The sequence below is a fragment of the Mustela nivalis genome, assembly GCF_964662115.1.
Source record: "Mustela nivalis genome assembly, chromosome: 16".
Lineage (NCBI taxonomy): Eukaryota > Metazoa > Chordata > Mammalia > Carnivora > Mustelidae > Mustela > Mustela nivalis.
In genome coordinates this window covers 67,802,069-67,826,795 of record NC_139035.1, presented here as the reverse complement: position 1 = coordinate 67,826,795, position 24,727 = coordinate 67,802,069, and the positions used below count along the sequence as shown (strand labels likewise).

Sequence of the window (24,727 nt, the reverse complement as noted above, 5' to 3'; positions counted from 1 at the left end):
CCTTCCTGCGCTGCGCATGTCCCCATCCTCGCTTGCCCCCGGCTGACTTTGCATGTTGAACTGAACCCCCCGGAGAAAACCACTGCACGCCCCTGTGCCCCCGGCTGTGCTCCCACAGCGCTGCCCCTCTCTCTGTCCAGGCTGAGCTGGCTGACCGGCCCAATCCCCCCACCCGCCCTCTGCCCGCTGACCCAGCGGTGAGGCGCCAGAAGGTAACAGTGTGGGGCGAGAAGGGCGCAGCCTCTCCCCCTCCCAGGGCTGTGCTGCTAATAGTGAGATGGTGAGATGCCCCCTCTGAACCTGAGGGCCCGTACCCTGGTGTCCGTTAAAGGTGACAAGTTGGTTCGGAACAAAGGTGACCTCTGGGGCCAGCCCCACAGACTGGTACTCCCCAGCAACAGGGGTGGGCAACACGACACCCCCTCCCAAGCCAGATCGCGTGTTCTCTCTCACTCTCAGGGGCCTGCCAAGCCCCCACCCCCGAGGAAGCCACTGCCTGCCAACCCCCAGGGCCAGCGCCCTTCGGGTGACCTGCCCGGCCCAGGAGCTGGAGTCCCGCCCCTAGTGGTACCGTCCAGGTAGGCGAGGAGGGGTGCGGGTGACGCCTGCACAGCACCGGCGGTTTGGGGAAAGGGGACCTCTGAACTTTTTCTCGATTTCCCGCACCCCAGGCCGGCGCCGCCGCCCCCAGCAGCGTCCTCGCTCTACCTCTGACCTCTGCTGAGGTTGCCCGCCACCCGGACTTAGGACTTCGAGAGGCAAACTGGCCCCTGGAGTCCCCCACGATGACGGAAGGAGCCAGAGGCTGGACACGGCGGAGCAGGCACCTGAAGACCCCGGGCACCCCACGCGCCGCGGGGCAGCACGCTCGGGACCCGCGCGCGCAGCTGGAGCTGGGGCGGGAGGGAGCGGGCGCCGGACGGAGCCGACGGAGGCGCGCACAGCCTGTCCCTGTTCGGGTGCAATAAACGCGACGTCTGGGGAGCGCGCTTGGACTTTGTCCACTCCGGGCGGGCCGCGTCGCCCCGCTGCGGTTCCAGGTGTGGCCGCCAGGAGGCGCTGCCGCCTCGGGCGAGGGTCCCAGGCCGCGTCCGCGCGTGTGTGCGCGGGACGCTCGCGGCCGGTTTCTGCCCCGTCCGGGACGACTGCGCAACCCAGTACCCCAGGGCGCTGTCAAACCCCGTGCCACCCCCCGGTCGCCAAGTCCTCGCCCCCGTGTGCGCGGCCCCCAGAGGCGGCGCCCCCCTCCGCCCAGCCGGCCCAGCTGCCGGACGCGCCGTCCCCACCCTCCGGCCCGTGGCTGGGAAAGTGGATCCGGCTGGTGTTCACGGAGCCCCGGAGCCGGGGCGGAGCGGGGCGGCGGCTCCCACGATCCCAAGGCCGTGCACCTGCCTCCGCCCCCTCCCCTGCCCCACCTGAGGGCTTGGGAACAAAGGTGCTTTGTACCGGCCGCAAACACCTCATCACTTCGACTTCGGGAATGGGGCCGCGTGGGCCCCCAGCCCGGAGAGAAGGTGCGGGGCGGAAAGGGGCAGGCGCCGGCCCCCAGGTGGGCACGAGCTCACCACTGAGGCTCCGTAAGGGGTGGGGGGATCCCAGGAGGCGATCTGTCCCTTCCACTCGCGCTATCCCTGGGTGGGCAAAAGGGGCGATAAGCTAAGGTGGCGCGGGACGGGCTCCGCGGACCCTCGCCGCGCCGCACCTCTTCCTCTTTCTGGCCGAAGGCGGTGTGCCCCGGTTTCAATCTTCCAGTCTCAAGTAATAAGGCCTCCTGCCTGCCCGGTACTAGCGCGGACGCGCAAGACGCGACCTCCCCCGAGACGGACTCCCAGACAGTGGACTGCGCCGCCCGTGCCGCCCCCTCGCGACGCGGGGCAGCCCCGGGGGGAGCGTGGCGAGCCTGACGTGCGCCTCGGCGCACAGAGGGTTAACAGGAGTCGGCTCCGAGTGGAGAGGCGGGGGCACGCCCCCATTGGTGGAAAGTTACCGGGGGCGTGGCCTGCGAGTCTCGGCGCCCCACCCCCAGTTCCGCACCCCCCCACCCCCCCCCTCCACTTTGTACCTTTCTCGCCGCGGCAGCGAAGCGGGCCGGGACCGGCCGGACCAGACCAGAGCGGACCCCGGGGGCGATGCGGCTGCTGCCCCTGCTGCGGACTGTCCTCTGGGCCGCGCTCCTCAGCTCCCCGCTGCGAGGGGGCTCCGGCCTCCGCCACGCCGTCTACTGGAACTCCAGTAACCCCAGGTAGTCGGGCCGAACCCGGGGACGGCGGCCCGGGCCTGCGCGCTCCCGCGCCGGGCGCGCGCCCCACTCTCGCACTGTGCGCGGCGCCGCCTGCGCCCGGCCGCGCGCCGGGGCTCCTTTGTTTGAGCCGGCGGGGGAGGGGGAGGGGAGGGGCGAGGCGCGCCCGGGGCTCCCCCCGCCCGCACGTGTTGGGGGGCGGGCGGAGGACCCTAGCTCCGGAGGCGGGCGGTGGGATCTCGGAGCCGGGTGCCGGGGGGCCCCCAGGCCGGCGCTCCGAGCCCCGCCCCCTCGCTTCTCCCTTCCCGGCGGCTGTGTCCCCCCCCACCTCCGGCCGAGCTGGGGCGGGCGTTCTGGAGAGCGAGGGAGGGGGCTTCGCTCCGGCGAAAGAGCGAGGTTTGCTCTCCTGCTGCCTTGGCCTCCTGCGCTCGCTCGCTATCTCTGCGTTGATCTCCGTCATTCTGGGCCCTTCTATTTCTGTCCAGTCTCGGCCCTGCCCTTCCAGCGGAATCACCTTCGGGCAAGTCGTTTGACTCCCTAACCTCAGTTATCTCATCTGTAAAATGGGCTAATAACACCTGGCACCCTGGGAAATCAGGCGGGCTGAGCGAGGTCACGTGTGCGAAAGGAGTGCAGGCTGTGCAGATACAAATTATTCTCTCTTTCTCCCCAGCCTTTGAACCTCAGTATTTTTTGACTGTTTTCATTTTCCTCCCCAGTTCTCCCTGTCTGTCTGCTTTCTCCATCTGTTTGCCTTTCTGATTTTCTACTTGAGACAATCTGTGACTCTGTTCATTTGTTCACTCCCCAACAGTTGTTACGCAGGACGTGTGCTAGGATCCTGGCTACAGACAGATGAGACCTCTGCTCCTGCCTCTGGGAGCCCAGAGACCCCCCGGGGAGGGCGGGTATCAGGACAGGTCCTTGGGACACCGGCACCACGTGATAAGAGCTATTGTCCTCCTAGTTCCAAAGCCCTCTCTCTGTTCCAGACCAGTGCCTCTGAATCACTCTGAGAACTTGTTAGAAATGCAGCTTCCTAGCCCCCAACCCTGAGGTTTCTGGCTCGGCCATCCAGTCTGCAGATATCTGTTGAGCCTGCGAGCAGGACACTTGCCCAGGCGTGGAAGATGCTGTGCAGCAAATCACAGCGAGGCCCCGCCTGGGTTCGGTCGATCCCAGCTGAGCCCAGGAATCAGCATTTCTGACTAGCCCCCAGACGCAGCTGGTCCTTAGACCACCCTATGATAGTTAGAGGCCTTTCATCTGGTGTAGAGTGCTGTCCGACAGCCTGCCCCTCTCTCCTGTCCCGGCCCCCACAGGCAGCTCCCAAGAGGTAGTGAAGGCAGTCCTGAGTGGGCCAAAGGTGAGCTGATATCTGGAGGGGCCTCCCCCCATCTACTCCCTACCCCCCTTCCTTCCTTCTACCGTGGCCTTCTCGGTGTCGCACTGAGATCCAGAAGGCAGTCTTCCTCTCTCGGCCTGTCTGACGCAGATTCTGTTGCTGGCGGCCATCTCTGCGGCCGTAACTGTGCTGCGGGCCCAGATTTGTACCCCTCACCTCTGTGCCCCAGCGTCTTCCCAGCGGCCACACACCTGATACTCACCGAGTCCACGGGGCTGGGCCAGGCCCTGCATCGGGCCCGGGGCTGGTGCACGGGTCACAGCTCCAGCCTGCGCTTAGGCGCGCAGAGTGGCCGGCTCGGACTTGAGCCGCACGGTCCTGGCCCCTGTGGTCAGTTCGGCCCCCTTCTCCTCTCCCACCTGTTTCCTGACTCTGTCTCTTCCGAGCTGTCAGGCCGAGAGACTCCGGCCTTGCCGAGCTGCTCCCTCTCCAGTGGCTGGGGGAGAGGCCAGCCCTGGCCCCTGGGACCCTCCCGGCCCCCGTGAGCGGTACCACGTGCCTTCGGCCCACGCTGGCCTTCCGCCCGCAGGCTTCTTGGAGGAGACGCCGTGGTGGAGCTGGACCTCAACGATTACCTAGACATCTTCTGCCCGCACTACGAGGGGCCAGGGCCCCCTGACGGCCCCGAGACCTTTGCTTTATACATGGTGGACCGCACAGGCTATGAGGCCTGCCAGGCCCAGGGCCCGGGCGCCTTCAAGCGCTGGGAGTGCGCCCTCCCCTTCGCTCCCTTTGGCCCTGTTCGGTTCTCTGAGAAGATTCAGCGCTTTACACCCTTCTCCCTTGGCTTCGAGTTCCTGCCTGGAGAAACCTACTATTACATCTGTGAGTGAGGGGGGCTCCCCGGCTGTCTGGGGGGCGGCGGGGGAGGAGGGGGGTGTCCTACCCCTGCCACAGGTCCAGGTGGAGAACCTGAGGTGGGGGGAAAGGAGGGGCCTGGGAGGGAAGATGGGGGGACCCAAGTGTAATCCTGAGTAGGGGGCCATCTAGGAGAGTGTGCAGAGAGGAGGAGAAAGCAAGAGGAGCCCGGGGACATGAGGTGGGGCCCGGCCAAGGCCTGGCACCAGGGTGTGGCCCGGAAGGAAGGGGAGGCTTTCCAGGGAAGCAGAGCAGAGGAGTCGGAAGGGTCCGGAGGGGTCTGCGGCGAGGAAACCAGCCGGTGCTGACTTCTTCCTCTCGACCCCCCACCACCCAGCGGTTCCGGCTCCGGACAGTTCTGGCAAGTGCTTGAGGCTCCAGGTGTCCGTCTGCTGCCGGGAGAGCAGTAAGTGGCTTGGGGTGCAGGGAGCAGCCCTTCTGGCGGGTGTGGGGCCCTTGGAGTGAGGGAGGCCTCGGGGAGAGACTCGGAGCATCAGACCCTGAGGGGTCCAGGAGGGGCCTTTAGCTATGGCTTCTGCTCCCCCTGTATCTTTCTGGGAGCTTCCATTCCAGCCCTGTATGCTGGGCCAAGAAAAGGGCATCTCCAGCGCGGTATCCTTCAAGGCCTCTGCCGAACCGGGCCGGGCGTGAAGAGTCCAGGGCAGGGCCCGAAGGGGCTGCTGAGGCGGGGGTCCCTCAGCGCTGCCCCTCCCTCACAGAGTCGGAGTCCGCCCACCCTGTCGGCAGCCCTGGAGAGAGCGGCACCTCAGGGTGGCAAGGAGGAGGCGCTCTCAGCCCCCTCTGTCTCTTGCTGCTGTTGCTGCTTCCGATTCTGCGTCTCTTGCGAGTTCTCTGAGCCAAGCAGACCCGTCCTGCTACACCCCTGCCGCTGGAGCATCCCACCAGACAGACCAGTGGAAGAGTGATGGGGAGGTCGGAGGGTCTGTGGTGACCCTTCCAGGGGCTGGCCCCTTCCCACAGGCTGAAGAGTTGCCAAGGGGGTGCTGCACACAGCCCCTGGCGCCCTGGAGCCCCAAGCAGGACAAACGCGGGCTGTCAGCTGCTTTGATTTCTCATCCTGTCCCCCCAGAAAGACTGGGATTTGGTGGGGCTGAATCCTTAAGTCTTTTGGGGCCAAAACCGAAGACCTGGGGACAGGTGGATTGCCAGATCAGGGCAAGGAGGAGGTCGTGGCCAGCCTGCCGTCTGTGCCCAGCACCCTGGGGGCCTCTTCCCTGGGGCAGCGCTCTCCCCTCCCCAGGTGGTCACTCATTTGTCTTCTGTGAAGACGGACTTGCTATGAGGTTGAATATCATGCCAGTTTGTATTTTTATAAGTGTCTGGACCAAGCCCTCAATAAACCACCTGACTTTCGGTTGCTGTCCCCCCGCCCCACCCTCTGGGTCCTTCCTTGACACCAGGACTCCCTGTGGCCTCTGCTCTGGCTTCACTTGGCCCGCCCTCCGTGCCAGCTGCACGCAGGCCGTCCACTCCAGGCCGCTGGGGGTGCCCCTCTGGGCACTGTGAGGTGGGTGCCAGCAGCATCTGTGGCGCTTGGACCCTCTCCCACCTCCTGAGCCGGCTTCCTGTGCCACCAAGGGGGCACAGGCTCCTGACAGCCCACCCACCTGGGGCACAGCCCAAATCTGGTAGCACCAAGCCGGGCGCTGGGGCAAAAGCTGAGGCTTTTAGAGAGAGGGCACCCGAGTTTCAGAATGCCCGGGTCCCTGAGCTGGGCATCCCTCCCCCTCCCCAAGGGCAGTCTGGGCTGTGCCTGGCCTAGAACTGGGAAGGTGGGGTCAGATCAAAGCTTCCTTCCCCAGCGGCTTCTTTGTTCTCCGCTTTTATAAGGAGGAGGGGGTGGGGCCGAGAAGGGAGGCCCCCTTTGCTCCCAGCCGCACACTCTGTCCCACCTCGGGCCGCGAGCCTCTGATCCCCCCAACCCCAAGCCCAACCCGAGCCCTCTTTCCGAACGGTGTCTTGGGTGGAGCCAGGGCGAGGGGGTGCCCCTTCCCCCGCAGCTGGGCTCCGCCCGCCCCGGTGCCCCGCAGCCTCCCCTGGCACCGAGCCGGCCCGCCTGGCAGCGGGCCAGCGATCGATAGGTGGATGTTGTGATTAGCTCGGCCGGGCTGCGGCAGCGAGAGGCGGCGTGTGAACACGCGGGGGGCGGGCCGGGGCGGGGGGCGCCCCGCGGGGGGGGGGGCGGGAGACTGACAGACGCCGGAACTCCGGGCATCGCGGGCCCCTCCCCCAGCCCTTCACACCCCGCTCCGACCCCGCTCGCCGGAGGGCTGGAGGGCGGCGCGGCGGGCGGGGCAGACGCCCGTCGCCCCCTCCCCCCATTCGAGGCCGCGTCCCGGGAACGCCTCGTCTCGAGGTGCACGTGCCTGCGGCTGGGCTCGTCCGCGCCCTCGGCATCGCCCCTGCCCCCCGCGCTGCTTAGCGCACGGGCGGGGGCGTCGGTGCTGGAGGAGGAGCTCCGGCCCGGCTTCAGGGCCTGGGTTCGAGTCGCGTCTCTCCTGCCCTGCAGGAGGGGGGGGCGTCAGTCTGTCGCCGCGGAAACGGGGCCCTGCAGGCTTCCCCTCCCCCAGCCGTAGGCGGGGCGCGCGGGGGCGACGGGCGACTAGCCCCCGCCCTCCACTGAGGACCGTGCAGGTGTCACCCCGCGGCCAGCGGCCCCACACCTCCCTCGGCCCCCCAGCCGGTCGTCGCGCCCAGTGTGCGGAGCAGGAGGGGGCGGGCCCGCGGAGGGGCCCTCGCCGGCCGCCGGCTCCCGGCAGGTGTCTACGCGGACGCCTGGGCGGCTGGACTTTGGCGACCCGCCAGCCCGCCCTTTTCTCATGCCTGGCCCTGCGCATTCAGCCCGGCCAACCCCGGGGCGCGCCCTGTAGAGGGCCAGGTCTGCTCCCCGGGGCCGAGGCAGGCTGAAGGTGCCGGGCGGCCTTCCGCGACTGGGCCGGACCCCATGAGAAGGCCTCCAGGCGCGTTCCGGGGCGCGGTTCCTGGAGGCTGGGCAGGCCTATGAGTTTTGGGGCGGCACCGATCTCCCCTAAACTCAGCGGCGCTAGACGGCCCAGGGTGGGGCCCTCAATTCGCTGGGCCCGCCCTAGTCTCTCCCCAGCAGATGTGAAAACTGGTCATCTTTGCCTCACTCTGTCTCGTCGTCCCAAGAGCCTGGCAGACTGTGCGGGTGACCCGGGTCCTGCCCCACACTTTGCAGGGTTGCAAATCACCCTTTTCCTAGAAGCTAAACCCTGAAGTTTTGGTCTTTCTATGTGACCCCTCCCTCTTTTCTTGTCTTTCCTTCCTTTGCTTATTCATTCATTCATCAAATCGTGAGCTCCAGCTCGGCCTGCTCTCAGCAGGCTACCGCAGCTGGGGTCGTGGGGTGGGGGGGATTCCCAGCAGTGACGCACTTGGACTGGGCCGCTCAGGCTTCCAACAGCCAGTTGAGTCCCCCGCCTGGGGCATGAGGTCATAATTGGTGATGCCCATTGGTTCAGGCCTGGAGGTGGGGACAACCCGAAGGAAGGGTGCCACCCCAGTAACCTGGAGAGGAGAGTGGTCCTGCTTGAAGCTCCAGTGGCATCTGGGGGCGGGGGCGCAGGTTGGGTTGGGGGTGGGGAAGCTGGGGTGGAGCTCAGTTTCCCAGGTCCCCGCAGCCCTTGCCCAACCAAGCTCTTGTCATTCTCGAGGTCCTTTTCTCACTGCAAGTAATGGTCAGTGCCGCTTACCCCAGGAAGGTTAGGGGAGGAGTCCTGGCAACAGCCTTGGGGTCCTGGGTGCCAAGCGGAATGCTAATTCTGACATCCTCCTGGTCTTCTGCATATCGTCTGCATCTCATTTGCATTCTCTTCATTTAAGGTCAAATTGAGCAGACATCTCCACATCCCCAGCCCTGTCGCTTGTCTGTATCCGACTGTATCCTTTAGCAGCTCCGTAATTTCTCTCTCCTTTCCCCATTCCTGACCCCACCCCTCTTCTAGCTCCCCGGTGTCTCCTCCAGTGGGAGGGGGCGCAGCCCTGCTGAAGCAGAAAGGAGAGGTCTGCCTCTCCCTCTGGATGTTGTTGACAGATGGGGAGGGCTGGCCTGTACTGGCTAGAGATGAAATTGGCAAAGCAATGGTGGGGGGCGGTGCCCCGGGCCGGGGTTGAGGGTCTCCAGGGCCAAATCACCCACATGCCTGGCAGGGTGCTGGAGCCCAGCGATGCCTGCCCACCTGTCTGGTGCCAGGCCAGCTTCCTTCCTCCAATTAAATACTAATGAGGTGTCATTAACCCTTAGCTTGCCTGCCAGCCCTCAGGGGAAGCTCAGATTCGTGGTCTCCCACTGCACCAAGAGGGAGGCCCTTTGAAGAAGCTGAGAGGTAGTGGGGCTCTAGGGGTGGGAGCAGCAGCCCTGATCGTCCTGTGTGCTTCAAGGGTCTCTAGACATGGGTGTCCCCCTGCCCCGTCTGAGGGCACCTCTTTCTCTGTGTATCAATCCAACAATGATTTGAATCAGCTTACCTGTTCCTCCTAACTCAACACCAGGCTGCCTGCTGCGTGCAGGGGTAAGCACTTGCATCAGACAAGGTCCTTTCCCCTAAGGAATCTGCAGATTACTCGGGAAGGCAGAGTGGCCAGCAAATGATTATAATGCCAAGTGCGAAGGCTACTCTAGAGCTATGTAGAAAGTTCTAAGGGGGCACGGGCTGTGGGAGGAAACTTGCGCTTGAAGGACAAAGTTGAGGGCAGGGACAGGGTGCGCAGACCGGGTAGTGCCTGTGCATGTGGCTCAGTGTGGGCCCGTGGTCGGGCTGTGTTTGCGCTCCCGTCTGTACGTACGTGAGTGGGTATGGCTGCTGTCTGGATCTCGCATTGTCTGGAGTCCCTTCTCCTGAACACACACTGTGGTTCTATTACAGATCAATGTTTGCTGTGAGGCTCTGTGCAGATTAGCCTGGACCTGCCCAGCCCAGGGGAGGGGAGCAGAGAGAAGGGCTCTCTGGGAAGGGGTGGGCAGGCACCGGCTCCACTTGGGGGCCCAGACTCTTGGCTCCCCAGTTGGCAGCGGCTGGCCAAGGGAGGCATAGGGCTGGGCCCCCGGCTGTGGCAGGGTGTGCCCAAGCCATAGTCCCCTCTGGCCCCGGCTCCCCAGAGGAGACAATAAGGGGGTTTAGAGTCACCGCTCCCCCCAACTAGCCCCCTCCCCCAACCTGTTCTGTCTGCGGAGGAGCAGGCCAGCTCAGACCTGTCTGCTGGCTCTCTCCTGCAGATCCCTTCCAGAGGACTCCGGAGGGCTGGGGAATGCCGGAGCCTACGAGGGAGGGGACCCGCCCTGTATTCCACCCCGCCCTTGGAGGCTCCCTGCAGCCTGGGCCCCCCCCAACTCTAGGGAGCCACTTCTCTGGGTTTCTCCCAGACATAGTAATCGTGGCCAGGGAGCCTCTTAACCGTTAAGCAGAAGGTGGGGGCTAGAGTCCTGGCTATGAGGCGAGGCGGGGCGGGGCGGGGGTAGCTGCTCAGACCTCTGCCCCGTCCCCTCTCCTTGAAGCCACTGGCTTGAAAGCTCAATCTTGGTGTCTTGGTGGCGGGAAAGGCAACAGTCTGGATGCAGGCGGAGTGTTAGCGGTTAGGAGACTGCAGTGTGCGGAGGTCAGAGACCCCGCCGAGGTCAGAGGTCAGAGACCCCGCCGTCCACACCGTCAAGGATAGGGACTTCCTGGTTGGGGCTGAAATTGCCCCTTCCCTGAGTCCATCGAACTGTTTCCTGCCCCACCTCACTCCCGACAGCGGCTCTGTCCCGTCAGCTGTATGGAGAAGCTTGGCGAGCAGGAGAAGGAATGGAAAAGCGAGTCCAGGGCTAGTCCCAGTGGGCAGACCTCAGGAGAGGACCCCTTCCTAATAATGGTGTTGGGGACGCCCTGCTAGCTCTGTCAGCGGAGGTGGAGGTGGGGCCTGTGAGTCTCATGGTTGGGAGTTCAAGCCCCATTATGCTGGATGTGGAGATTACTCAAAAATAAAGTCTTTAAAAATAAATAAATAAATGGGCGCCTGGGTGGCTCGGTGGTTTAGTGTCTGCCTTCAGCTCAGGTCACGACCTCGGGGTCCTGGGACGGAGCCCCGCATCAGGCTCCCTGCTCAGCGGGGGTCTGCTTCCCCTCCCCTACTTCCCTTTCTGTTCCCTCTCTCGCTGTCTCTGCTAAATAAAATCTTTTAAATAAATAAGTAAACAAATGGGGCACCTAGGTGGCTCAGTGGGTTGGGCATCTGTCTTCAGCTGGGGTCACGGTTCGGGGATCCTGAGATGGCGCCTCGCAGCACCCACTGGGCCCTACTCAGCAGGGAGCCTGTTTCTCTCTCTCTCCTTCTGCCCCTCCCCTCCACCGTATTCTCTCTCTCTCTCTCTCAAATAAATAAATACAATCCTTAAAAATAAATAAACAAGGCGCCTGGGTGGCTCAGTGGGTTAAAGCCTCTGCCTTCGGCTCAGGTCATGATCCCAGGGATCGAGTCCCGCATCGGGCTCTCTGCTCAGCAGGGAGCCTGCTTCCTCCTCTCTCTCTCTCTGCTGCCTCTCTGCCTGCTTGTGATCTCTGTCTGTCAAATAAATGAATAAATAAATAACTAGTGATGAGGCCCGCATGAAATCATGGGTCCTAAGCACTGTGCCAAGTGCTTCTGGGACACGGGTCCCAGGCAGCTCCTGGAGAAGGGTGCTGTTCTCCCTGCTTTACAGATGAGGAGGCAGTCACAAGGGCAGTGACCTGAAGAGCCAATGAGTGGCGGAACTAGAATTCAACCCCCAGCCCCTCCTGCCCCTGCTAAGCCACACAACCTCCCTCTCGGCTTTTCTGGAAGCACGTGCAGAGGACCCACACGCACCTCTCACAGCAGCCCAGAGATGCCCCCACACTTCAGGCGGGGCAGCTTGCGGGGTTCGTAAGAGGAAGCAGGGTGTGACGAGGATGGTGACGAGAGTCGGAGGCTCTCCCCGTCCCCCTGCCCCCAACCAGCCCACCGAGCCTAGCATCCTGGTTTCCTGCGTCCTGGACACACAGCGGTGCATGCGTCCCAGGGCAGGCGTGTGTGCGTGTGTGTGTGTGGCTCCACGACAACTCAGGACACTGCATGTCGCACAGCCCTGCGGACAACACGGCAGAGTCGGCAGACACACGCATCGCCCTGGTCCTCAGCACTCGGGTCTCCACACCAGGACCCTCCTGACCACCGGCCCGCTGCGGGCCACTCGCATGGGCCCCTGGGCAAGGTGCGGAGCCTGGGAACGGTTCCCTTGGAGCAGGTGGCTGCCTCCCCCGCGCACACGCGTGCCCAGGCCTCCCTCTCGCAGGCCCCTTGCTTGTTTGTTCAATGAATTGTTTATCCGCGGCCTCCTTCCCTGCTGGACTCCCCTCCCCCAGGCCCCAGCCTCCATGATTTATTGAATACATCTCAGCTCTGGGTTTGCCACCTGATGTCCTGGGAGCCGCCTTGGGCCACAGGGCCTGAGTACTCCCTCTGTCCCCTACCTGGTCCGCTCCCTGCTTCCGCGGCCCAGGGAAGACAGGTGGGCCTGTGGCACCATGTCACAGGGCTCCCAAGGGTCTGAATTCTGTGTCCCTGGAGAAAGCATGGCAACCAGAGGAGCACCGGCGAGACTGAGGGCCAGAGGGAGAGGCAGGCAGAACCCACAGGTAAGAGAGAAGAGGCCTGAGGCCCTAGAGGGAGGGCCGGCCCCGGGAGAGGACCCCCCCCACCAGAGGCCTCGCTCTGGTGTCCATCCGGGCCCAGGCCTTAGATGCCACAGCCAAACCACGACTTATGAGCCTATGGGGTGGTGAAATCACGAATACATTTTATGGGTCTCCATTTTATGGGCCACCTTCTTATTTTAAAGAAATTTTAAGACTAGAAGAGAAGAAAAATCTGAGTGTGTCCTCTGTAGTAAGGCTATTGTGTCATGACCATTACTGTTCTGGGTACATGTGAGTGTGTGTGCGCACACGTGTGTGCTCTCTGGGGAAACATCTTGGAGCGCCTGGGTGGCTCTGCCGGTTAAGTGTCCCACTCTTTTTTTTTTTAGGTTTTAGGGGGGTTTTTTTTAGGTTTTTAAAGTTTTTAGGTTTTATTTATTTATTTCACACAGAGAGAGGCACACAAAGGGGGAGCGGCATGCAGAGGGAGAGAGAAGCTGATGCCCAACCGGTGGAGCCCCCCAGGGTCTGACTCTTGCTTTCAGCTCAGGTCATGACCTCAGGGTTGTGGGATCGAGCCCTGCGTCGGGGTCTCTGCTGGAGATTCTCTCTTTCACCTCCTCCACTCCTGCTTGTTCTCACTCTCTCATGGAAGGAATAAATAAACCTTTTTAAAATATATATACATCTTGGGGCACCTAGATGGCTGAGTCCTTAAGCGTCTGCCTTCAGCTCAGGTCATGGTCTCAGGGTCCTGGGATCGAGTCCCGCATCGGGCTCTCTGCTCAGCAGGGAGCCTGCCCCCCCCCATCTCTCTGCCTGCTTGTGACCTCTGCCTGTGAATTAAACAAATAAGATATTTTAAAAAAATAAATACATATGAACAAATAAACAAACATTTAACTGTGGGTCACCGTTGAGAAAAAGTTGAGTGACAGTTCTACACAGAGGCCTAGAACCCACTGAGGACCCAGATGCCACAAAAAGAGGCCTAGGCTTCAGATCAGATCCCAGTTGTGCAGACAATGGCCGTGATCATACACCCAGAGACCCAGTCCCCAGAGAGGCATCCAGGCACCACAGCTGGACTGGAAGGCCATACCCCATGTCACCCTACTTAGTCAAGCAACTTGTGTGTGGCACAAAGGAGTCACCCGTGGAGCAGGTAAAGGCGCCATTACCTCAAACTCCTTCACCAAGGTAGGGAGACACACAGGGCCACCTCCTGCTGAAGGAAACAACACGGAGGCACTACTTACAAAGAGAAGCACCCCAAAGACTGGGTCCACATAGAGAGTACTTATCCTAAAACACACAAAAGCCCACATCAGTCAGAGACTGATTTGGCCAGAGGTCCACATAGAGCACCAGATCCCATGGACAGGCCCTGGGCTCTATAGAGAGTGTCTCAGAGCTTAAAAACCCAACAGACCTGCTTAAATCCTAGGGAAAGGGCTCCAGAGTCTAAGGAGAAAGGGTCAGTTATGGGGAGTGGGTATGGGAATTCTTGTTTCTAGACAAGAGTATCTGAGTGCTGTAGAAAAACACTCACAGTCTACGGCCATACCACCCTGAACGCGCCCGATCTCGTCTGATCTCGAAAACCAGTCACATCCATAAGTGGGGCCCAGATTCTACAAAGAGGGATTTAAGGCTTCTAAAATGAAATCTGCGGGCGCCTGGGTGGCTCAGTGGGTTGAGCCTTTGCCTTTGGCTCAGGTCATGATCTCAGGGTCCTGGGATCGAGCCCCGCATCTGGCTCTCTACTTAGCGGGGAGCCTGCTTCCCCCTCTCTCTCTGCTTGCTGCTCTGCCTCCTTGTGATCTCTGTCAAATAAATAAATAAAATCTTAAAAAAATAAATAAAATGAAATCTGAACTCCTAGACCAAACCAGCAAGCTTCCATCCATACATAAATGGGCAGCCCTCTGCCCACTGTGGGCCCTACAAAGAGAAGCCTCCCTTGGCCCCACAGGGAGCGTGGGGGGCGGAGGAGGAGGCTGGGACCTGGGGTACCTGGAGTAGAGCATGTTAGCATCATTCGGGAGAAACAAATCTCCCTGGGGGTGCAGAGTCTGGGGAAAGAGAGAGCTGTTTGCAAAGTCCCCCATTCCCACCCCAAGGGGCCCAATTTATTTTCTGGCTCCCGAGAAGGGAGAGGAGATCTCCTGGGGTGGAGGGGAGCTGCGGGAGGATGGAGACTGCTTTTGCCTGGCAGAAGCTGGGCACGAGGCCCGTGCCGGATGGCACTGTCCCCCCACCCCCACCGCAGCCCCTGAGGCTGACTTGTGTGGGGACCCCTGCCCCGCCAAGAACCAGCAGATGGAGGGGTCTGCCTGCCTTCCCTCCTGAAGTAAAGGAGAAAAGAGCATCACAACCGTCTCCCTGGGCGCAGGTCGCTGAGGTGTGGACTGTGGGAACCTGGTCTGAGACCCGGTCACTCCCGTCCGAGCCTCTCCAAGAGAGAAGAGATGACGGCTGGGCACCCCCTATGTCTGGATCCCAGACCCTTTCCCTCAACGTTTACTTCCTGGGCAAAGAAGGGACCTGAGGAGAGCAAGGAGCGGCGGCTTTCCGGGCGCCCGTGGGCCTGTGCGCACATCCCTGCCTGGGCACGGTCTGGGGTGTGCTCCCACGGTCCGTGTGTCTGCGGATCTCTGCTGGTGTGAGTGTCGGCTAGGGCATGCGTGTGTGTAAACGTCCGTGTCCAGGGCTGTGTCTCTCTGTTCTGGCGAATGTGTGTGTGCGACGTCTGTGCTTGGGCGTCACTGTGGGAACAATGTCAGTGAGAGCGTCCGGTGGCAAGCAAGCTGAGGGACGCCCCTCTGGGCCTTTCCAGAACACGCACTAGGGACATTCTAAGGCCCAAGCCCCTCTCCCTCCTCCAAGACAAACAAGCTTCGTGTGGCGCTGGGGGCTTCAGGTCGTGGCTTTCACGCCCCTGGTGCCCACTGCGGCCTCTCCGCCCTGCCGCCCAGCGGCCTCCTCCTTCACTCGGGAAGAAGGCCATGGGCCCAGCGGAGGGCGGACTGCTCAGAAGGAAGGGGTGGGAAGGGGCCTCGTTCTACTGATGAAGCTGTCCTGGACGCCCAGCTCATTTCCGAATCTCCCTCGCCCCATCCCCCGGGGGGATGTGCTCCCAGAAGATGGAGACCCTGGTCTGGGCCCCCCTAGTCCTTCTCCGGGGAGCTCGAGACTGGGCAGCAGAAGGCCAGAGACCCGCGCAAAAAGTAAACCTAAGAGGGAGCGAGGAGGCGCGCGCCGGTCGTTCCCGACGGGGCAGCGCGGTCCCCATCTCCCCAGCGCCGCGCGCTCCGGGTCCGAGCGGGGCGGGGCCGGGTCAGGCGGGAGCGCGCCTGGGGCGGGGCTTCGGGGGCGCGCCCGGAGGGCGGAGGGAAGGGCTGGGGGCGTGGCCTAAGGCTTGGGGGCCGGCGGCGGCGGCGGCGGCGGCAGCGGCGGCGGCGGCGGCGGCAGCAGGGAGCTGGGAGGCGAGAAGCCGGGAGCGCGGGGCTCAGTCGGGGGGGCGGCGGCGGCGGCGGCTCCGGGGATGGCGGCGGCTCCGCTGCTGCTGCTGCTGCTGCTCGTGCCCGTGCCGCTGCTGCCGCTGCTGGCCCAGGGGCCCGGGGGGGCGCTGGGAAACCGGCATGCGGTATACTGGAACAGCTCCAACCAGCAGTGAGTCGGGGCCCGGGGAGCCCAGAGCGTCCCGCGTCTGCGAGGGGGGGAGCCGGTGGGCCCGGGAAGTCCTGAGGGCACCGGGGGTGGGGGTCCTGGGAGGCACGGCTGGGGGCTGGGAACGAGGAAGAGGGGCACACTCTGTGGGCGGCTGTGAAACTCGCGGGGGGGTGGTCTGAAAGGGGCTGTTGAGGTCTCGGAAGGAGGACTTGGGCCGTGCGGAGGAGGCTGCTCGGGGACACCGCACCCCGCCTTGCCCTCTCTCCGCGCCCGCCGCTGGACGAGCGCCCCTCCACAGTCCCCCACCTTCGCCCCCTTCAGCCGTGCTGGGCCATCACACGGGGGGGGGGGCGGCCAGGGATGACCTGTTTTCAGCGCTGAGGCTTTCGAGGGGTTCTGTCTAGGACTCCCGCTTTTAAAAGTGGGGTCCGGGTCAGGGCAGGGAGTCCGACCCGGCGCCTCCTCAGAACGTAGCCGAATGGCCTGCCCTGGTTGTGGGGAAACGCCAGGCGCGGGTGAGCCGGGGCTGGGTCGCCGCGGCTGGGGTCCTGGAGGTGCTGCTAGGCGGGGATGGGAACGTGGGCCACCGGCGAACCGGAGAGAGGCAGGCAGATGTCGGCGTGTCACACACGCACACACACGCCCGGCCTGGGGACGGCGTGTGGCTCCAAGTGTGAGCGGGCGTGCGCGGCTGTCAGTGTGCGTGTGTGTCTGAGTGTGTGATTTGTGTGTCTGCGTCGGCGATCGTCTGGGGGTGGGAGCGGGCGGCGGGGCGGGGAGGGGGCTGCGGTCGCTGTCCGCGTGGCCGGCCGCGTCTGGGCTGGGGTGGCTGCCGGCGCCGCCGCGGTCTGGGCGGGTGTCAGGGCGGCCGTGTGGTTTCCCGGGGTGTGTGGCGCGGCGGCTGGGTGCCGGCTGCGGGGCCGGGTCCTCAATCTGCTCAGTCCTCGCTGCCCTTGTCTTCTCCCCGCCGTGCCTCCGTGTGTGTCTGTGTGTTGGGGGCATCCCTAGGGACGCGGGGGTCACTGTCACACCTGCCCAGGCGGCGGCGGCGGCACTGCCTCTGGCTCCCCACCCTGGGGGGCGACTCGGGAGCAACTGGAGAGGCCCCAGGGGAGGGGGCCGGGAGGACCGGGCGGCCGCGACCCCCAGCCTCCCGGGGGAGGGGCTGCCGCTCGCCGCTCCGCTCTTTGTTGTTTGGGGCTCCGCGCCTCCCCCTCTCTCCCTGCTCGCGCCCGAGTGTCAGACTGGGGGTGGGGATGAGCCAACGACGCCCCCCTCTCGCTTCCCATGGAAACCTCGGGGGTGGGGATGAGGCCCCTCCCCCCACCCCGGGAGCGGGACTCGAAGAACTCCGGGGGGTGCTGGGGGCTGACTCCCCGCTCTATCTAGCTCGTCCCCCTCCCCCAGACTCACACGTCCGCCTCCCCCCTCCCCGCTAGAGTCTGGCGGGGAGTGGAGAGTACGCAGGTGAGGGGTCCCAGGTTCCCATCACCCTCTGGGCAACCCCGCGTTCTTAGGGGACGCCGGAGCCGGGGGTATGCGGGAACGGCCTGAGGGTGGGGGGGATGTTGTTGATCAGGTTCCCCTCCCCCGCATACACCTGGGCTCAGGTGAAAGCCCTGGGAGGGGGTGGCGGAGCCCGGTTCCGGGAGCCTCCTTTCTGTCTTCCCCGCTCCCCCGCAGGTCTGGACCGGCAGAGGTGGGAGGGGGCGCGCACCCGGCTGGGAGGACGCCGCCGCCCCCGCCTCGCTTCCTCGGCCTTTGTTGCCGCTGCGCCCGGGCTCCCCGGCTCCCTCACTGCGGCAGCCGCGGCCCCATAAATCGTGAGAGCGACGTGCTCCGGAGCCGGGAGTGGAGAGGGCCAGGGAGCTGGGGGCGGGGCCGGGCCGAGCCACAGGCTCCCGCGCCCCCTCCCCCCGTCACGTGAGCAGGGCGCCCGGCTCCCACCCCCTGTCACGTGCTGAGGGTCTCTGCCCCTTGGGGTCACGTGGAGAGGGTCTTGCGACCCCGCCTCCCGGGGTCACGTGGGAGGGTGCTGGTGGGACACGTGCAGAGGCCTCCTTTGACAGACCTGGGGGCAGTGCCCCGCACAGCGGTCGTGATCTCGCCCCGCGTCACCCCCCCACTCGGGCCCTCCGTCTGATCCGCTGTAATTGGAGAGACCAGTTCCCAACCTGGCCGGACTAGGGATGGGGGGTACCATCCTGGAGGAAAGGAGGAAAATGTGAGGTCGACGGAGGGGTCCCCTGAGCCCGGAATTGAATTGGGGGTGGGGCTGGGAGGACCGGCTGATGGCCACACGCATGCCCCCCGGCCCTGTGCTTCCTTGCTTTGCAGAAGGGAGCAAGGCGCTGTTATTCACCCCTAACTCGGGGAGCGTCGGCGGCATCTTCTCCAGCCGGCTCCCTACCTCTGTCTCTCGGAGACGTTTCTGCGGCTGGTCTCGCTCTTTCACGCGTTCATTCAGCAAAGGTTTATTGAGGCTGTACTAGGTTCCGCTGGTCTTTCCCTGCGCGCGTCCTCCCAGCCGCCAAGGCTCTGCCCGCACCCCCTTGCCCGCCCCCGACAGCCGGCTCGGCTCCGCTGTCTGGGGGCCCCCGCGCTCGGCCCCCTCCTCTCTCCCTTTCTCCCCACCTCCCTCCGTTCCCATTCCGGTCCTCTCTCTCTCCGATTCGGGGCCCCCCTCTTTCGCTGTCTCGCCCTGTCCCCTCTCGGGGACCCGGGTCTGGTAGCCTCCCCTCCGGCCGCGCGCGCCTGCTCTCACTCCGCTCGTGGCTCGCTCTCGGCGGGTCTCTCGCTCCTCGCCGCCGCTGCAGATCAATAAACCTCCGCCGCCGCCCGCCGCTGTCGCAGGGAGGGGGCGGGGACGTGGGGCGCGCTGCCTCTCCCCCACGCGACGCCGGCGGGAGAAGCCCGGGCCCGGGCCCGGGCCGGGGCCGGCGAGACCCAGCGGGGCGGGGCGCCGGGAGCGCCCCGAGAGGTGCGGGGGTGTCCGCGTGCACGCGCCGCCCCGCGAACGTTCCCGCCACCCACCCACCGCCAGCCGGGCGCGCGGGCCCCACGCCGCGCGCACGAGGTCCGGCCTCGCCTGCTGGAGCGAGCGGCGCGCCGCCTCGGGGCCGCGCGCCAGAGGGGAGGGAGCCCGGGTCGGTGTCTTGCCATCGCTCCTCCGCATCCCGGCTTCTAGGGGTGGGGGCAGGGATTAAGCAAGTGCAGGGCCCCTCGGGATGCCTTCTCTACTCCCTGGTCTTGTTAGGCACCCTGTTTACCTGCCCCTAATTGCCCCGCGGGGAGAGGTTTGCTCCTTCCCTGCTCCCCCGCCGCCCACCCCCCCAGGCGCGAGCCGGCGGGGCACTGAAGGAGTGACGGAGAAGGGTCGGAATGCGCCCCGGAGGCGGTGAGAGCCCGAGAGACGAAATAACGGGGTGAGGGTGCACCCCCTCCTGGTGGGGTGTGTCAACACTTGCCTTTCTGTGAGAGACGTGGAGGCCAGGAGGGGAGGAAGAATAGAGAACCGTTCGGAGGGGCAGTCACACCCCAGCCCCCAGGTGCCTCCCACACCCCCCGCGGATGGGGAGCTGTAGCCCTAGAGAGGGAGTGAGCCACAGGCCATTGCGTGTGGCCTAGTGGCACTGCTGGGGCGGGGAGGATGACAGATTCATTGACAGTGCCCGAGCCTAGGAGACACCTCACCGGGGTCTCGCAGGAGTTGTGACTGGGGACACCCAGTCCCCTGCCCGCCAGACTCCAGTTGCCCACAGCCATGCCACAAGCCGCACTTCCTCCCACATGCCCAGCTTGGGGGGCATTTCAGGGACTCCTCCTGCCACCCAGCCCAGGGAGAGGTAGAAGATGGCTTCTCTTCACTGGGGCTCACCCACAGGCCTCTCTGTAAGGCCAGTCTCCGCCCTGTCGAGGAAACTGAGGTCACCTGTCCCAGTGACCCTGGCTTTGGTTTACTCCTTCCTGGGATAGGCTGTGTTCTAGGGGGAGATGGGCAGGGTCCCAGGGAAGGGTCCTTTCACAGCAGGGCTGGAAACCTAGGTGAGGCTCAAGGACAGAAGTCCCAGGGTGGCTGGGCTGTGGCTTTGGGCCCAGCCCCCTATCACTGGTGGTCCTCTCCTCAAAGCCTATGGGGGAGGAACAGTAGACTTGGAAGCTGGGGATAGAGAGGCAAACCCAGGTGGCGCCAGGAACTCGGCCTGGTCTAACCCGTTTTCCTGCTCCCAGTGCCCCAGGCCGAGACTCCTGCCCACCTGAGTGCCAGGGCCAGGGAGGGGCCTAAGTGACCCATCACTCCCGTGGGAACCAGGTGGGACTGGTGGCATTCCTGATGACTCAAGAAGGCTGTGCCCATTCCCACTGAGGTGCCCAGGCACCAGCTCTCATCTCTCTGCTCCCTGCCAGGCTTGGAAGGGAGCGCTTGGGGAGGGGGTGGCACAGGCCAGGCCCAGCAAGTCTGGTTGGGTGGGGAGGGACCCTCAAAGCTCCGCCCGATTCAGAGGCCTCAAGCTTGTTTCCCTAATGGATCTAATGACTATTTGTGGAACTGGGAGGTGCTTGGTGACCAGAGGAGCCAGTCCCTCCCCTCAGGGAGTTCCCAGGACTGAGAGACCCCTGTGGTATGACAGGCTGCCAAGTGGTCCGGGCCTTCTGTGTCCACCATGTTCTCCTCTCCCTGGAGGGATGTGTGGATTCCTACCCTAAAGAAATTTGGGGAAACTTCCCCCTACTTCTCTTGAGTTTCTTTCTCCATTCGCATGTTTTTCCCATCCCTGCACCCCCACCCAGGGCATTAAGACCAACACTTTGATGACGGCTGGCAAGGCAGGTGGGGATTACGAGGAACCCAGCGTCTGCTCCTGTCCCCATAGAAGAATCAAGGAAGTAGGGGGCTCAGCCATCTTGCCGGGGCACTCTGCCCACTTCTCCGCCGAGCACCACTCAGGGCCGGTGGTTGAGGAGGACGGTGTGGAGAGATGGAAGTTTGGGCCGGCGGGCATGCTACCGCGTGGGGCTTGCTGTTGAGCCCCTGCTCCCAGCTCTGTTGTCTCAGTTACTGGGGACCTTGATTGCCAGGAATGGCGCAGAGAGGGCATGTGCGCCTCGTGTGTGTGTGTGTGTGTGTGGGGGGGGGGGGGGGGGCGCAGGGGTGGGGAGGGTGGGCGCAGGAAGAGAGCTTGAGATGTCTGAGGTCAACCAGTCCTGCGTGCGAGTCCAACACACAGGCAGCCTGGCTCCCCCAGGTGTGTGCCTCCCGCGCGGACGGTGCGCGTGTCTGTGTGCGCGCCACGGCACTTAGGCGTGCATATGCGCGAAGCGTCCACACCTGCGTCTGTGAGGTCAGGTCCTGGCCACTGGCCTCGGGGGTGCGCTGGCCACGGCAGGGAAGCATGCGGGAGAGGTGCGCATCTCTGGGAAGGGATCCCTCCCACTCCCCCCTTCCCTTCCAGTCCCCGACCACTGCCCCCCCCCCCCACCGCAGTGGAGGATTGTGGGGGATGGGCGGAGGAAATCCGGGCCGGGGTCTGGGAGTCGCTGGGGCCTGCGCCGTTTCTGTGGCAACCAAAGCGCACGTCCCCCTCCGCTGTTGGAGGCAGGCCGGGCTTCCCTGCGCCGTTGCTGCCCTCTGGCGGCCGCCGGGAGGAGGAGGAGGAGCACGAGGCGTGGGCGTGGGCAGCTGCCGGGGGCCTGGTGGCGCTAGGGCCCTGGGGACGGGGACAGGCGCTGAGAAGAGAGGCGGCTCCGGAGAAACGCCGAGAGGCTGCGAAGGCCCGAGGGAAGCTGTGCCGAGCGGCGGCGTGGGACGGGGGTTGGCGTGGGGTTTCTTCGCTCTGACCCGCTTCCTCTCCCCCGCAGCCTGCGGCGAGAGGGCTACACGGTGCAGGTGAACGTGAACGATTATCTGGATATTTACTGCCCCCACTACAACAGCTCGGGGGTGGGCCCCGGGGCGGGCCCGGGCCCCGGGGGCGGGGCGGAGCAGTACGTGCTGTACATGGTGAGCCGCGCCGGCTACCGCACCTGCAACGCCAGCCAAGGCTTCAAGCGCTGGGAGTGCAACCGCCCGCACGCCCCGCACAGCCCCATCAAGTTCTCGGAGAAGTTCCAGCGCTACAGCGCCTTCTCGCTGGGCTACGAGTTCCACGCCGGCCAGGAGTACTACTACATCTGTGAGTGACGGCCGGGGCGGGGCCGGGGGCGGGGCCGGCGGGCCGGGGCGGGGCCGGCGGTGTCGGGGTGGGCCAGGGGGTGGGGCCAGGGCGGGGCCTAAAGAGGGCCTGGGAGCCGGCCAGGGGGTGTGGCCAGGGGCGGAGCCTAGAGAGCGGACCTGGGAGACGACCAAGGGGTGGAATCCGGGGGAGGGGCGTAAGGAAAGGGTCTGGGAGATGCCCAGGGGGTGGGGCCCTGGGGCCGGGGGCTCGGGGAGCTCGCGGGGCCGGGCTGGGCAGGGCGGGGAAAAAGTGCGTGAGGGCCTTGGGATGAGGTCCCCAGGGGCCAGGTATGTAGGGGTGTGGGCCTGACGGCGAGTGTCAGTCCGGCCGGGGGTGGGGGGGCGGTCGGCAGGGCCCGGGATTAGTGGGGTGGGCCTGGGCCTGACGGCGAGTGTCAGGGATTTGGGGCGGTGGGGTGGGCCTAAAGGCGAGAGTCAGCGTCTGGCCAGGGCGTGGGGTCCGCAGGGGCCGGGGCGGGCCACGTGGCTGCCACGTGGTCCGCGTCGCGGGGCGCGAGACACCCCGGGACGCCGCGTGGGGCGGGCGGGCTGCAGGCTGCGGCTCCTGCGGCGTCTGAGACGCGGGGAGGGTTGGGGGCGGCCCGAAGTTTGGGTCGCGGGGTCCCCGCGTCCCCGAGGGACGTCGCAGGACTGAGACCTCAGGGTCGGGGCTTCTCGAGGGCTGGGACCGCGGGGGCTGCCCGGGCCGGCGGCGTAGCCACGCGACTCGCGTCCGCGGGCCCGGGAGCCGGGCAGGGGGCGGCGCGGAGGGGCGGGACGCGGCGGACGCAGCTGAGGCCCAGTCTCGCCCGCAGCCACGCCCGCGCACGGCCCGCACTGGAAGTGCCTGAGGATGAAGGTGTTCGTCTGCTGCGCCGCCAGTGAGTGCCGCCGCCGGCCGCCAGCGCGCCCTCGCCTCCCGCTTCGGGGCTCCCGGGCTCCCGGGGGCGGGGCGGGGGGGCCCCCCCGAGCGGGGACTCGCTCCCCAGCTGTAGCGGCGGGGTGGGGGGGTCCTGGCCCTGACGCTCCCCTCCTCTCTCCCACCCGCACCGCGCCCCGCAGCACCGCACTCCGGGCAGAAGCCGGCCCCCACCCTCCCCCCGTTCACCATGGGCCCCCATGTGAGGATCAACGTGCTGGGTGAGTCTGCGCAGCGCCCTCTGGGGGCCGCTGCTGGGACCGCAGCCCCGTGCCTGCTCGCCCCGCATGCCTTCCCGGGGCGCAGCCCGCCCGCTCGCCCCGCCCGCTCGCCCCGCCCGGCCCCGTGGGTGGCCACGTCCCGGCTCCGCCCCGCCGCCGCCGCCGCCGCCGCCGCGTGCCCCGCCCGCGCGCGCAGCCCGGCCCTCACCGCGCTCTCTGTCCGTCTGCCCACAGAAGACTTTGAGGGAGAGAGTCCGCAGGTGCCCAAGCTTGAGAAGAGCATCAGCGGGACCAGCCCCAAGCGGGAGCACCTGCCCCTGGCGGTGGGCATCGCCTTCTTCCTCATGACGCTCTTGGCTTCCTAGCTCTGCCCCCTCCCTTGGCGGGGACACGCGGGGCTGGGGAAGGGCAGGGAGACTTGGGCCTCTCCCAGGGAAGCCTCGCTGTGGGGCCTCGACCCCTCCTCCGATGGCTGGCAGTGCGGTCTGCGCCACACATCTGGGCCCGCCCCCTTTGCCCCCTCTCTCCCCACGTAGGGCCCTGTAGTGGACCAGACGCAGGGACAGCCACGGGTCCCGAGTGGCCTTGTGGCTCTGGTACCTTTCTCCGACTCCTGGTACCCTCCCCTGTTGTCACCACCAGAGACAAATTTGCCCCAGAGAGAGCAGACCCCAGCGTGGGAGGCACCCCCCCGTCATTCTCTTCTAGGGGCGGAACACAGGGAGGGGACTAGATGGGCGAGGGGGTGGCCCACTGCCCCGCTCCCCTGTTTACAGCAATAAGCACGTCCTCCTCCTCCCACTCCCGCGCCCAGGACTGGGGTTTGGATTGAATCCAAGTTTACAAGTAGACACCCCTGGGGGGGGCGGGCGGTGGACAAGGGTGACACGGGGTGGGCACCGGGGTTCCAGCAGGCATGTACAGACGCTATATCTCTATATATAATGTACAGACGGACAGACTCCCTCCCCCTCCTTAACTCCCTGACCCTTCCTGGACGTCTCCTTCCAGCTTCAGACCCCTTCCCCACCAGGCTAGGCCCCCACAGGGGGACCCCCTGGCCCCTCTTGTGTCTTCTGTGAAGACAAGACCTATGCAACGCACAGACACTTTTGGAGACCGTGTGACAACAACGCCCCCTCCCGTCCAGCCCTGAGCCGGGACCCAAACCCCATGACCTTGCCCTGCCCGCCCTCTGTGGCCCTACCCATCCTCCGGGCCTTTTTCAAGTGCTTTGGCTGTGACTTTCATACTCTGCTCTTAGTCTAAAAAAATAAACTGGAGATAAAAATAACGAACTGTGTGTCATTTCAGGGACCATCGCCCGACTGGACTCTGGTTAAACCCACAGGTCAGGGGGGCAGGGGTGGTGGGGTCGGACTCGGGGGCCAGAGGATGGAGCGAGTAACTTCCTCTGTGGCCCGGTCTCCCTTAGGAGGCAGCTCTGGGTGCAGGGAGGCCCCTGGGGTTAGAGCCCGGCCTGGCTGCCTTTGGGCAAATCACTGACCCTCTGAGAGACC

General features: G+C 65.1%; 1 protein-coding gene across 4 annotated transcripts; it reads left to right on the top strand.

The window, feature by feature from the left end:
- Positions 1-731: 731 nt before the first annotated feature.
- EFNA3 (ephrin A3) lies at positions 732-24,498 on the top strand. 4 transcript variants are annotated; one of them, XM_082703668.1, is made up of 6 exons: positions 732-1,514; positions 2,080-2,242; positions 21,713-22,026; positions 22,883-22,948; positions 23,130-23,207; positions 23,442-24,498. In XM_082703668.1, the coding sequence occupies exons 1-6, from the start codon at positions 1,481-1,483 to the stop codon at positions 23,570-23,572; spliced, it is 786 nt and encodes a 261-aa protein (XP_082559794.1). In that variant the 5' UTR covers positions 732-1,480; the 3' UTR covers positions 23,573-24,498. The 4 variants fall into 4 exon arrangements, with proteins under 4 accessions (XP_082559794.1, XP_082559791.1, XP_082559793.1 ...); XM_082703665.1 differs by lacking the exons at positions 21,713-22,026; positions 22,883-22,948; positions 23,130-23,207; positions 23,442-24,498 and adding exons at positions 4,174-4,469; positions 4,840-4,908; positions 5,222-5,886; XM_082703666.1 differs by lacking the exons at positions 732-1,514; positions 2,080-2,242 and adding an exon at positions 15,634-15,853.
- Positions 24,499-24,727: the final 229 nt, after the last annotated feature.